Source organism: Nannospalax galili, unplaced genomic scaffold (assembly GCF_000622305.1).
Source record: "Nannospalax galili isolate Female #2095 unplaced genomic scaffold, S.galili_v1.0 scaffold529, whole genome shotgun sequence".
Lineage (NCBI taxonomy): Eukaryota > Metazoa > Chordata > Mammalia > Rodentia > Spalacidae > Nannospalax > Nannospalax galili.
The window spans coordinates 1,501,623-1,513,868 of NW_008360309.1; the positions used below are offsets into that span (position 1 = coordinate 1,501,623).

General features: G+C 54.1%; 1 protein-coding gene across 1 annotated transcript in view; it reads left to right on the top strand.

The window, feature by feature from the left end:
* The window catches only part of Il12rb1 (interleukin 12 receptor subunit beta 1), a 13,236-nt gene extending 3,868 nt beyond the window's left edge, over positions 1–9,368 (top strand). Inside the window, exons 5-17 of the mRNA XM_029559368.1 lie at positions 178–347; positions 1,473–1,606; positions 3,003–3,036; positions 3,385–3,513; positions 3,843–3,925; positions 4,252–4,489; positions 5,153–5,320; positions 5,934–6,065; positions 6,632–6,787; positions 7,509–7,643; positions 8,063–8,159; positions 8,389–8,470; positions 9,023–9,368. Of these exons, the coding sequence (XP_029415228.1) occupies positions 178–347; positions 1,473–1,606; positions 3,003–3,036; positions 3,385–3,513; positions 3,843–3,925; positions 4,252–4,489; positions 5,153–5,320; positions 5,934–6,065; positions 6,632–6,787; positions 7,509–7,643; positions 8,063–8,159; positions 8,389–8,470; positions 9,023–9,346 (1,882 nt within the window). The 3' untranslated portion in view covers positions 9,347–9,368. The remainder of the gene's footprint in view (positions 1–177; positions 348–1,472; positions 1,607–3,002; positions 3,037–3,384; positions 3,514–3,842; positions 3,926–4,251; positions 4,490–5,152; positions 5,321–5,933; positions 6,066–6,631; positions 6,788–7,508; positions 7,644–8,062; positions 8,160–8,388; positions 8,471–9,022) is intronic.
* Positions 9,369–12,246: the final 2,878 nt, after the last annotated feature.

Below are 12,246 nucleotides of genomic sequence, written 5' to 3' on the forward strand. Positions count from 1 at the left end.
ATCCCCCCATCCATCCCCCCATCCCCCCACCCATCCACCCATCCATCCATCCACCCACCCACCCATCCACCCATCCACCCATCCATCCACCCACCCACCCATCCATCCATCCATCCCTCCAGCCACCCCTCCCTCTTCCTATCTCCCTCCCTCTTCCTATCTCCCTCCCTCCTGCAGCCTCAGCACTGAGCACTGCTGCTACTTCTCCGCGGGCTCCTCCACCCTGGTGCAGTTCTCTGAGCAGGATGGTGTCCACGTGCTCTCCAATGTCACGCTTTGGGTGGAGTCTCAGAGGGCAAATTGGACCATGAAGTCACAGAAGATAACACTGCAGCTGTTCAGCTGGGGTGAGCACTCTGTTCTCCTTTTCCCCCTATCACCTCAAAGATCCCCAGTCCCTGAGCCTAGGCTCTGGGAACATTCCAGGCCCAAGGTGAGGGACTGGATCCTGCCTGCTGTCCCACCAGTTGCTGCTGCAGTCTGTCTTGATCCTCAGGAATGCCCTATCGCTGGACACTTAGGTTTCTTCTGGCAATGCTCATAATTTCCTGAGCCCCTGCTGGGTACTGAAGTGTGTTTTCATGACTCAACACACCATTAGCAGATTTCTGGTTTGGTCTTGTGCGTGGGGTGTGGGTTGTGGGCAGGATCAAGGACGGATGTGGTCAGGCTAGTGAGAGGGCCACCCAGCTAAGAGAGGCCCAGTGAGCTCCCCCACAGGCAGGAAATGAATCCTAGCACCAAAAAATTCACTAGTCAATGGAAAGGATATTGCAAGACAAGATTTCTGTTTTAGGGAGAATGTGTGTTGTCTTGGGTAGAACCCAATACTTTCTGCATGCTCTGCCTCTGAACCAGGCCCCAGCCTCTCACTGGGAGATTCTAGGCAGGGGCTCTGTGGCTAAGCCCCACCACACCACCAGTGCGTAATACAATACATTTTTTAAAAATCTTGGGGCTTGCCGGGCATGGTGGCATACGCCTTTGATCCCAGCACTCAGGAGGCAGAGGCAGGCAGATCTCTGTGAGTTCAAGGCCAGTCTGTTCCACCTAGTGAGTTCCAGGACAACTGGGGCTACAGGGAGACCCTGTCTCAAAAAGACCAAAAAAAAAAAAATTCTTGGGGCTTATGCCCAGGTGATGGAGGGCTTGTCTAGCATGCTTGAAGCCTTGAATTCCACTCCCGGCACCATATAAATTCGGTGTGGTAGTGTACACCTGTCATCCTAGCACTTAAGGAGCCGAGACAGGAGGATCAGAAGTTCGAGGTCAGACTCCATACGTGACCAAGAAACAGAAACAAAAACAAAACCCCTCTCCCCTGACTGCATCACAGCATGTCAGCCTTAGCCTGCAGTACCTGACTCTCATTTGGGCAACTCATGGGGTAACCCCAGGCAAACTTTTCTGAATATTTGGACCCATCAAGTCATAGACATGTGGGCTGCCCCTCCCCCCACCTCTGTCTCTAGTTAAGCTGGACCCTCCCCTGGGAGACATCAATGTGTCCCGGTCTGATGGTCAAATTCGGATGATGTGGGAGACGTCAAAGGACGGTGCGGAGGTACAGTTCCGACGAGGCACTCCCAACAGCGGCTGGATATTGGTGAGCTTGTCTTTCGGTTAAAGGTACTCCCAGTCCCAGATAAGCATCCCATCTCCAGAGTCCTAACCCCTTACACACAGCTGCCTCCCTTGTCCTACTGCCCCAGCACCTGATCTCCACATCTAAGGGACCCCCCTGCACAAGCACCCTCTGGGGCTCCCCATTTCCCTCCAGAGGGCATCCTGATCCTCACCCCTTGCTGAGGGATCAGGTCTCTGCTTCCTTGGCAACTTCTAGAATGAGGCCATTATCTGCCAGGTCCCTGTGGTTCCAACCTCCTTGTTTTTCTGCACCAGTTTTTGCAGGTGCAAGTGGGGTCCATCCCCCTTCAAAAAGCTGAGGGCCACCACTTCCAGGAGGACAACCTGGAGCCACCCTCCCTCTTGCCTCCCTCCTGCCTCCCTCCCTCACTCATTCAGTCCTTAATTCTCTCATTCCCTCACTAATTCATTCATTCACCCACTCATTAATTCACTCATTCCCTCACTCATTCATTCACCCACTCACTCATTCCCTCATTCATTCACCCACTCATTCACTCAGTCACTAAATCATTGACTCATTCCCTCACTCATTCATTCACTCACTCACTCATTCCCTCATTCATTCACTCAGTCACTAAATCATTCACTCATTCCCTCACTCATTCATTCATTCACCCACTCACTCATTCACTCACTAATTCATTCATTCGCTCACTCACGCATTCACTCCCCACTTCATTCATTCCTCTGCTGCCCCACTGTCCCTCCAGTCCTGTAACCCTACTAGCCTACCAGAACCTCAGTTGCCCCCTCAGGTAAACAGGCATGAGATGAGTCTAGAGAGCCAGATGTGGTATCACACACCTCTCATCCCAGCACCTGGGAAGTAGAGAAAAGAGACTCATAGTCAGCTACACAGTTCTTCAAAAAGAAAAAAAGAGGGACTGGAGAGATGGCTCAGGGTTAAGAACACTGGTTTGTTTTTGCAGAAGACCCAGTTTCGAATCCCAGCACCCATATGGCGGCTAATGAACTGTCTGTAACTCCAGTTCCAGGGGATCTGATGGCCTTTTCTGTCCTCTGAGGGCATTGCATAACACAGGTGCACTTACCTACATGCAGGCAATACACTCATACACATAAAATATAAAACAATAAATAAAATATTTAAAAAAAGAGAAGTTCAAGCCGGCCGTGGTGGCGCACGCCTTTAATCCCAGCACTCGGGAGGCAGAGGCAGGCAGATCTTTGTGAGTTCAAGGCCAGCCTGGTCTACATAGTGAGTTCCAGGACAGCTGGGGCTACAGGGAAACCCTGTCTCAAAAAGACCAAAAAAGAGAGAAGTTCAGACAGCTCATTTTTGTGAGCCATCAAAAAATGTAAAAGAGTAAATAAACCCCATCTCTTTCTAGGGTGACTGTGGACCCCAGGATGTTTCTGGCTTAGGTGAGACTAAGAACAATCATGGTAGTTGCTGCAAGCATTAATGTGGCACCTACTGTATGCAGGGCCTGTCACCCTGCCCTGTGGTTTGGTGTGGGGTTTCTTCCCATTTGCATGTGATAACACAGAGCAAGTCACCATCAAATGGGGGGACTGGAGTCCACAGAAAGGGTCACCATCATATGAGGGACTGGAGTCCAGGGAAAGAATAAAATGGGTGAAAGAGTCCCAGGAACAGGCCTGGCTTCCCACTGTGTCTCTAGGCCCTGTATGTGGCTCTGTGCAGGTCAGAACTGGCTAGGTGACCTGTGTTAGCCACAGCACTCTGAGGTACACCCTGCCTCTGCTCAGAGTCCTGCCTCTGCCCTTCGGAGTTGAATGTGGCCCAGAAGTTCCAGGTCCGGCGCCGGCGCCGGCTCCCATCAGGGATTCCCGGAGGGCCCTGGAGTAGCTGGAGCGGCAATGTGTGTGTCCCACCTGGTGAGAGGACCCTGGGCCCCAGGAGCACTAGAAATAAGGCCACCTCTGGCTGGTGCAGGACAGTCATCCAGGCACTGTGAAGGCTGAGACAAGAGGGCTGTGTGTTTGGGGTCAGAGTGGGCTCCATAGCCAGATCTTGTCTCAAAAGGAGAGAGAGAGAGAGAGAGAGAGAGAGAGGAGAGATCCAGATGATAACTTGAGTACTTGGCTTTGGGGCCCCTCCTTTAGCATTCTGTTAGGTCAGAACATCAGGTTAAGCCTCCAGGGTGAAGTCACTTGCTTGAGGACCTAACAGTTTCTGGGACTGTCTGTCTCTGGTATCCTTACAGAAACCCTTCCCCAGCCCAAGATTAAGTTCCTGATGGAGCCACTGGGCCAGGATGGGAGGCGGAGGCTGACCGTACAGGGGCAGGTGACTGGGCCATCCTGGGCTGGGGGGCGGGCAGAGGAAGGAGGCAAAGGGGCCCAGAAAGACATGGAGAGGAGATGTTGGTGAGGTTATAGCGTAGCTCTGAAGGTTAGCTGGGTGTGGTGATATACGCCTGTTACCTGGGGAGGTGGAGTCAGGTCAGGAGTTTCAGGTCATCCTCAGCTACATAGGGAGTTGGAGGCCAGCCTGGGCTACATGAGACCCTCACTCTGAAGGTAATGGGAGTGTGCATGAGCAGGGTGGGGGGCAATGTTAGGTATGGCTTGCTCAGGCTGTGTCCTGTTTCCCACCCATCTCCCACTCCACAGTCACTGCAGCCTGATCTTCCAGAGAACTGCCAGGATGTCATGCCGGGTGGGCAGGTGACACACTTGGTACACATGAGAATGCTCTCCTGCCCCTGCCAGCCCTGGACCTCAAGGACTGTGAAGCTGGGCAAGACGTTGCACATCTCTGGGGCCGCCTACGACATGGTTGTAGTTGCCCAGACACGTTTTGCACGAAGTCCCATCCAGACCTGGCACCTTCCAGCCCAGGAGTTTTCAGGTGCTTGGGGCACAGGGATGGAAAGGACCAGGGAGCAGGCCAGGGGAGACTGAGCATGTGCCGGCCCGGGATTCCTACTGAGCATGAACAAAGCTGGGGTTCCTGCCCCACAAAAGTAAGATGATGTCTCTACCTCACAGAAATCCTTCTGCCTCTGCTGCCCAAGTGCTGAGATTAAAGCCACCATGTCCGGCTTCCCATAACATTTTTTTACCCAAATAGACACCCGTCATTGAGCATACCTGTCATCCCAGCACTCAGGAGGCTGAGACAGGAAGATTTCAAATTCTAGTCCACATAGTGGGACCTTACTGAAAACAACACAGCCTTCTTAATCTTGTCAGCTTTTTGGTCTGTGAGCTTGTCACTACGGTGCTGGGACAGAACCATACAGCAGCGGGTCTTTTGGCTCTAGGCTGATTGGGTCATGGTTCTGCTGGGCAGACTTAGGCTGGTAGCTCTTCCTCTCTGAGCCCCAGTTTGCATATGTAAAACAGGGCAAACAGGGTCCCACTTCGTTCCCAGGAGGTGCCTATAAAGTGCCACCCAGGTGGTGTTCAGGAAATGCTAGTTGCACTCCCTAGAGTTGGATGTACTGTCTGTGATTACAGCACACACCCCTGGGGCTCCTGTCCCTCTAGTGACACCCTGCACTCCTTCCAGCTCTGGGACCTCTGAACATCAGCCAGGAAGGCAACAGGACATCCCTGCACTGGGCAGCCCAGGCTCCAGGCACTGCCTACTGCATTGAGTGGCAGCTGGACAGCCAGGACAGAAGCCACGACAACTGCACTCTTACTGCACCAGAAGACAAGGTCCCGGCTGGGATGGGTGCGTCCCTTCGGTTAATTAACCCTTGGAAACGACTGACCAGCTCCACCCTCAGGACCTGCTCATACATGGTGTCTGAGGCCCCAGAGTCACTCAGCAGTGAATCCAGGCTGAGACTGGGACAGTTCCTCACAGGTCTTCGGCCTGTACTGATTTCCTGGGTTCAGCCCCTGGGCAGGTCACACCCCGGTGCATAATGAGTGTCACACCCCAGTGTGCTTGTTGAATAATTGCCCTCACCTACCAAGCTGGCATTTCACAAGATGTTTGTGGGAGTTAATGAGGTTTCAGAAGGAAAGAGGAGACAGATGGTTGCTGTGTCTTGGAGACTTCCTGCTCAGGGCTTGGGCTGCAGCCCTTGTGAAGAATACACTTTTTTTGGTGGTCTTAGAGATCCCCTAAATGGAGGCTGCAGAGCTGGACACAGACACCCCTTCCCCATGGAGTAAGGCTGGGAGCAGTGATAAGGTGTCCAGAAGTGACTATGGTTCAGGTCTTTGAAGCATGAGTAGGAGTTTTCTGCCTTCCTGTCAGAAAGAACTGCCAGGGCAGCACATGCACATTAAGGACATGCTTTGCTCAGTTACCTGGCCAATGTCGGTCTTTTGAGCAGCTCACACCTGGAGCCCAGAACCTGGGGCAATGAAGGAGGACTGTTACCGTGTCACCATCTTCGCCTCCTTGCGTCCCGATACGCTCTCATCCTGGTCGACCGTCCTGTCGGGTTACTACTTTGGGGGCAATGGTGAGTGACTCAGGCTTTGTCTCTCTGTTGGCCTTGGGTGTCTGGGAGGTATCTACATGCATCAATAGCTGTGGGCAGAGCCGGAGCTGTGGGCAGGGCCCTGCAGTGGGTGGAGCCAGAGCTAAGGGAGGAGCTGTGGTTGTGGGTGGAGACAGTTTTGTGAGCTGAGACAGGGATGTGGATAGGGCCAAGCCAGGGGGTATGGCCAGGCCGGTGGGTGTGATATCCCATTCTACAGGTACAGCAGAGGCTCAGAGAGGGTAGGCTGAAGACTAGTCTGTGCACAGCCTCTGGCAGGACGTGTAAAAGCCAAGCAAGTGCCACCTCGTGGGGTCCATACCCATTCAGTGGGGCTCTGTACACTGTCCTTGGGCCCCATGCCGGATATCTGTCTTGTGTGGTTTGTAATCACCCTATGTGGCCCGTACCTGCCCTGTGGGGTCTGTGCCCACTGAGTGGGGTCACGTGCTGCCTGTGGGTTCCGTACCCACCAGTGGGGCTCCTGGGTTCCCTCCCAGCACCTCTTGAAGGTGCTCAGCATTGATCCAACACTGTGTGGGTTGCAGCTTCGGTGGCCGGGAGGCCACAGCGTGTCTCCGTGAAGAACTACAGTGGAGACTCAGTATCCTTGGAGTGGACGCCATCTCAGCTGAGCACCTGCCCAGGAGTCCTGAAACAATACGTTGTGCGCTGGGAAGCAGAGGACAGTGAACCGGTGTCAGGTGCGGGAGAGCCGGGCTGCTTCTAGGGAACTTGGCTTGGTTCCATTTTGCTGTGTGATGCTGGGTACATCACTGACCCTCTCTCTCTTTCAGTTTTCCCCCCTTTAAAATAAGAAAATTTAAAGCCGGGCGTGGTGGTGCACACCTTTAATCCCAGCACTTGGGAGGCAGAGGCAGGCAGATCTCTGTGAGTTCAAGGCCAGCCTGGTCTACATAGTGAGTTCCAGGACAGCTGGGGCTACAGAGAGACCTTGTCTCAAAAAGAAAGAAAGAAAGAAAGAAAACTAGGTTCAACGTTGGTTTTTTTTTTTTTTTTTAACTTTTTAGTCACATTTAGATTTATTTTCTATTTGTGGGGCAGAGGGATGTGCCTGTGCCAGGGCTCAGGTGCAGAGGTCAGAGAACCTTGTGTGAGTCAGTTCTCTCTTTCCACCATGTGTGTCCTGGGATCAATTCTGGTCATCAGGCTTGGAAGCAAGTGCCTTTACCAGAAAAGCCATCTCACCTGCCTGTTTTTTTGAGTCTCATGTATTTTCACAAGGACTGTTCTTATGAACAACTCCAAGGTGTTCAGGGCTTAAGGAAAGAGGTCTTAGCCCCAAGCCCAGAGTGGGGTCTACTCAGTTAGCACTGGTTCCCTGGACCAGGTGCATCCCATGGGCTGAACTTTGACTCTGGGTGGTGAAGGGGTTCACGGGCCCACACTGCCTCCTTCCAGCAGAGAGGCTCCTGCCACCCACAGAGACCCAAGTCACCCTTCAGGGACTGCGGACAGGGGTGGTGTACACGGTTCAGGTGCGGGCAGACACGGAGTGGCTCCCGGGTGCCTGGAGCCAGCCCCAGCGCTTCAGCTTCGGTGAGTGGAGAGGCAGGGGCAGCTGTTTACCGAGCATGCACTGCGCCGCAGCCCCCTAATGACTTGCACAGCCCCTTCCTGACCTAAACTTTCTTGTGTGGCTTTCCATGGGCCTCAGGAGAATGTAGTAGGCCGGGGGTGGGGTAGGGGGCTGCCTCACCTGCCTGCAGGGCTTGATGTTGCCTGCTTGTCGAACTCTTATTCATCCTTCGGAACCAAGCTTTAAGGCTCCCTCCTCCAGGAAGTTTCTCTGCCCCACAGTGATACATGAACTGCGCCTGTGCTCTGCTTTGATACCTCGGGGGGCCTCTGGCTCTGGGTCACCTGTGTCTCCCCCAGGCAGGGGGCTCCGAGGCAGGGGAGGGAGGGGAGAGCAAGGAAAGGCTTGACTCTCCCTGAAGCGAGCGCCCCTCCCCCAGAGCTGCAGATTTCCCGCCTGTCCATCGTCTTCGCCTCTCTGGGGAGCTTTGCCAGTGTCCTCCTCGTGGGTGTCCTTGGATACCGAGGCCTGAATAGGTAACTCCCGCCCTTACCCCGCCCGACATGTCCACTGTGACAGCAACGAGGATGCCCTTGCACCCATTTTATAGAGCATGAAAGCAAGACAAAGGGCCCAGGATTGACCAGGTGATGGGATTTGAACCCTAGTGTGTGAGACCCTCTCCATCCCACACCCGTATAACCTGATGGGGGAGAAGAGAAGGAGTTAGAAATACCTTCTGTGATTCGCTATCCTTTGTCCCAGGGCCGCCTGGCACCTGTGCCCACCCCTGCCCACACCCTGTGCCAGCACAGCTTTGGAGTTCCCTGGCATCCAGGGCAAGCAGGTAAATTTTTCTTTTCCACTTCTGGCTGTCGCTTGCTGAGTAGCTGAGTAGCTCATCTGCGAGCCACTGGCTGTGGATGAGTGTACGTTATTCTCTGTGACTCTACTTGAAAGCAGGTGCTCCAACTCCCCTAACCATGCATAAGAACAAGCAGAGACTTTTCTGGAAGGCATGTCATAGACACAGAACTCAAAATGGCTTCAAAGGAAAGGGGAGCTTGAAAAAAACAAACCCCAAGGTGGTGGGTTTCAGGTGTGGGGAACCCAGGGATTCTGGACCCCTCTTGGGGGCAGCTGTTCTCCTTGTGGTTGGCTGGTCAGTGGACCTAGGGGAACAGGTGTCAGTTTCTCCATCACCTGGAGCCCAGCTGGGGTGCACAGGCCGGCTGAGTGCAGGTCACCTACTGGACCTTCTTCAAGATGGTCAGGACTTTAGACAACTCATCAGGAGCTGGCCCAGCTCACTATACCCTGACACTGCCTACAGCCCTGACCCATAGCCCTGGCCCCGCCCATAACCCTGGCCCCGCCCACAGTCTGTCCTTCTCTCTAGACTTGGCAGTGGAGTAGCCCTGGGGACTTCCCGGAAGTGCTGTGGCCGCAAGAGATGCTAGTGGTGGAGATGCCCTGGGACAGAAATGACCAGACAGAGCCGGCCCAGGCCTGCCCTGAGCCCACCGTGGATCTGGAGCCATCCTTGCAGCAGGACGCAGTCCTGGGTCTGGGCGAGCAGGAACGTTTGGGTGGCAGCCTGGCCCGGAGACTCCCACTCCTGGGAGACCTGACCCAACCGGACCACAAACTTGTCGATCCCTGGTGGACCCGGAAGGGTGAAGAACCGGGACTGTCCACCTTGCCTTACCGGCAGGAGGGCTAACTATTGCAATCATGGTGACTGCTTATTAGATACCTACTGAATACCAGCCAGTTCCTTCTTCATTGATTTCCTAAACCCCAACACCTGGTCACCATGGCTGTGGGCAGGTCCAAGGCTATGGGTGGGTAGGGCTATGAGCGGGTCAGGACTATGGGTGGGGGACGGGATATGGGTGGGGCCAGAGCTGTGGGCGGGTCATGGCTATAGGTGGGGTCATGGCTATGGAGGGGTCAGGGCTGTGGGCGGGCCAGGGCTGTGGGCTGGTCATGATCTGGTCCACCATGCTGTCCTGCTGTATAGATGTGACTACTGAGGCTAAGAGAGTGTCTTCTTACCTGAGCTCACACAGCATCGGCAGGACTCAAACCCAGGCCTGAGTGACCTAGAGCCTCTCTTCCCCCAGCCACGGTGTTCTTCCTTCCCCTTCTTCCAACAGCTGTGGCCACACAGCCTGTGATGCTAACCCTAGAAACTGCCAGGAGCAGAAGACTGCTCTGACCAGTCAGCCAGCCAACACTCAGTGCAGGCATGGGCCCTGCTTTTCTGGGTCTTTCAAGTCTGAGGGGACCTAGTTACAGGCTCAAATTGACCCCAATGTACTGGGCTGGGAGTCCAGCCCCAGGAGCACTAGGCAAGGAGTCTGACTATTGTGGGGGCCTCAAAGTTTGGAGTAGTCAAGGGTGTGGAGACAGGTTGGGGGTTTGTTGAAGACACAGAGCAAGTGCCTAGCATACACCAGGCCCTGGGGTCAGTCCTCAGCAGCACAATAAAAAAGTGGGCAACGAGGGCTCTGGACACTTCGGGGAAGTAACACTCCCCAGACTCAGTTTCCCGCTTGGAGGGTCAAACACTTAGCAAATGGGCAATCTCTCTGATTGAAAATAGGTGCACGCCTGTCATCCCAGCACTCGGGAGGCTGAGGTTGGAAGATCAGCAGTTTGAGGCCAGCCTGGGCTACTTATGAGCCTATCTGGGAGACAGACACTCAGAACTGAGATCAGACTTGGGTAGGAGGGACAGTTGAAGCAAGAGAGGCTGGGTCCCCCAGAACAGGGGTATTAGATGGCCCCAGCGTCCTTTCTCCGCAGGGGATGTGCCCCGAGGTGAGGCGCAGTCTGGCACCCCCTTTCGGGGCACACACTGCCTGGCACCTCAAGTCTCTCCCATCTGCCGGTCACAATGATCGAGATTCTTACTGAACTTCTCCGTGGCCACCAGGGGGCAGAAACGGCACGTGTGCAAAACAGTCTTTTCCAGTTTCAGCCCTGGAAGGATGCATCACCCAGAAGCCCTGCATTTTGTGACTACGGAGCAGCAGGTCTCCAGACCTCCCACACTCTGAGACTTCAATTTCCCCAAGGAAGCTTCTAGCTCTGGAAACAGCTTTGTTCCTCCAGCCTCACCTCACAAAGTGGCTGCACACGTTTGCTGTAGCCCAGGCTAGCCTGAGACGCCTGATCTTCCTGCCTGTCTCCCCGGTGCTGGGGTGACAGATGTGTGCTGCACATCTGGCTCTAGCTAGTTTTGGGGGTATCTGCTGGGAGGAGGGGAGGCTGAGTTGGGCAGAGGAGTTCTGGTGTGCCAGGGAGAGAGCCATTGAGATGTTTGCAGCCTGACAGCCAAAATTTTCCATACAGCTCCCCCCTTTTTGTAGTTGTTTTTTGAAACAGAGTCTCCCTATAGTCCCCAGATGGGCTGGAACTCAGTATGTAACCCAGGCTAGCCTTGATCTCCCAGAGATCCTCCTGCCTCAGCCTCCCGAGCACTGGGATGAGTGTTGTATGTCACACACCTGACCCTCTGCCTCACCCGTCTCCTTAACCTCTGTCTGTCTTGGGGCTGGGGGGTGGTGAAACGGGAAACTGATCTCCCGAAGGTACAGAGGTACAGGCTGCTTCAGACCCCCCCCCCCATACTCCAGGCTGCATCTTTCTGGTAACTGTGCTATGTGCCTCTGCGTTCTAGCCAGGACTAGGCTGAGCTATCACAGGCTCTGGAGTGGTAGGTAATCCAGCCACTGGGCAGCCAGAGCTGGGGGGTGGGGGGGGTGGAAACGGGAACCTGTGCCCCCGAGGGTCCAGGGTTACAGGCTGCTCCAGCCCCCCCCCCCATACTCCAGGCTGCATCTTTCTGGTAACTGTGCTATGTGCCTCTGCGTTCTAGCCAGGACTAGGCTGAGCTATCACAGGCTCTGGAGTGGTAGGTAATCCAGCCACTGGGCAGCCAGAGCCACTGCCTGCACCTGACACCAAACACTTCACAGCGAAGCCCTCCTGGGCTCTCCCCTCTTCTGTTACGTTGTCTTTAAGCTGCAGTGCCCACATTCCCCACAGTTCCCTTCTTTAAAGTGCACAGCTCAGTGTCATTTAGCAATTCACATTGTGTGTACAAAGCACCTCTGCCTAGAACATTCCAGAACATTCCATTCCAAACGCAAAAGCAGCCATCACTTGTGAGCTGCTTCTGTTCCCCTCCCCTGTCACAACCCCTGATCATCTCTGGATTAACCTGTTCTGGATGTTTTCTATCAACATGGCCCACAGGACCTTTGTGCTGATGGCTGTCCATCAACATCATGTTTTTGAGGTTTTTTGACGTACATCAGCGGCTCTTTCCTTTTCATGGCTGAATAATATTCCATGGTGTGCCTGGAATATGTTGTGTTTATTTATTCATCTGCTGACTTGCACATGGGTGGTTCTGCTTTTCTAGCTGCTGTGAATTCCACAGCCTGTCTGCTCAAGTTATGGTGGGAACAACTCCTGTTCACTCTCTCTCTTACTTCTGTTTTCTTCTCTCTCTGTTCTGTTCCCTTTTCTCTCACCTTTTTTCTTTCCCTTTCCACTCCTTTTGTTTCTTGCTGCAAATGAAACTTAGGGCCTTGTGCATCCTTAGCTGGG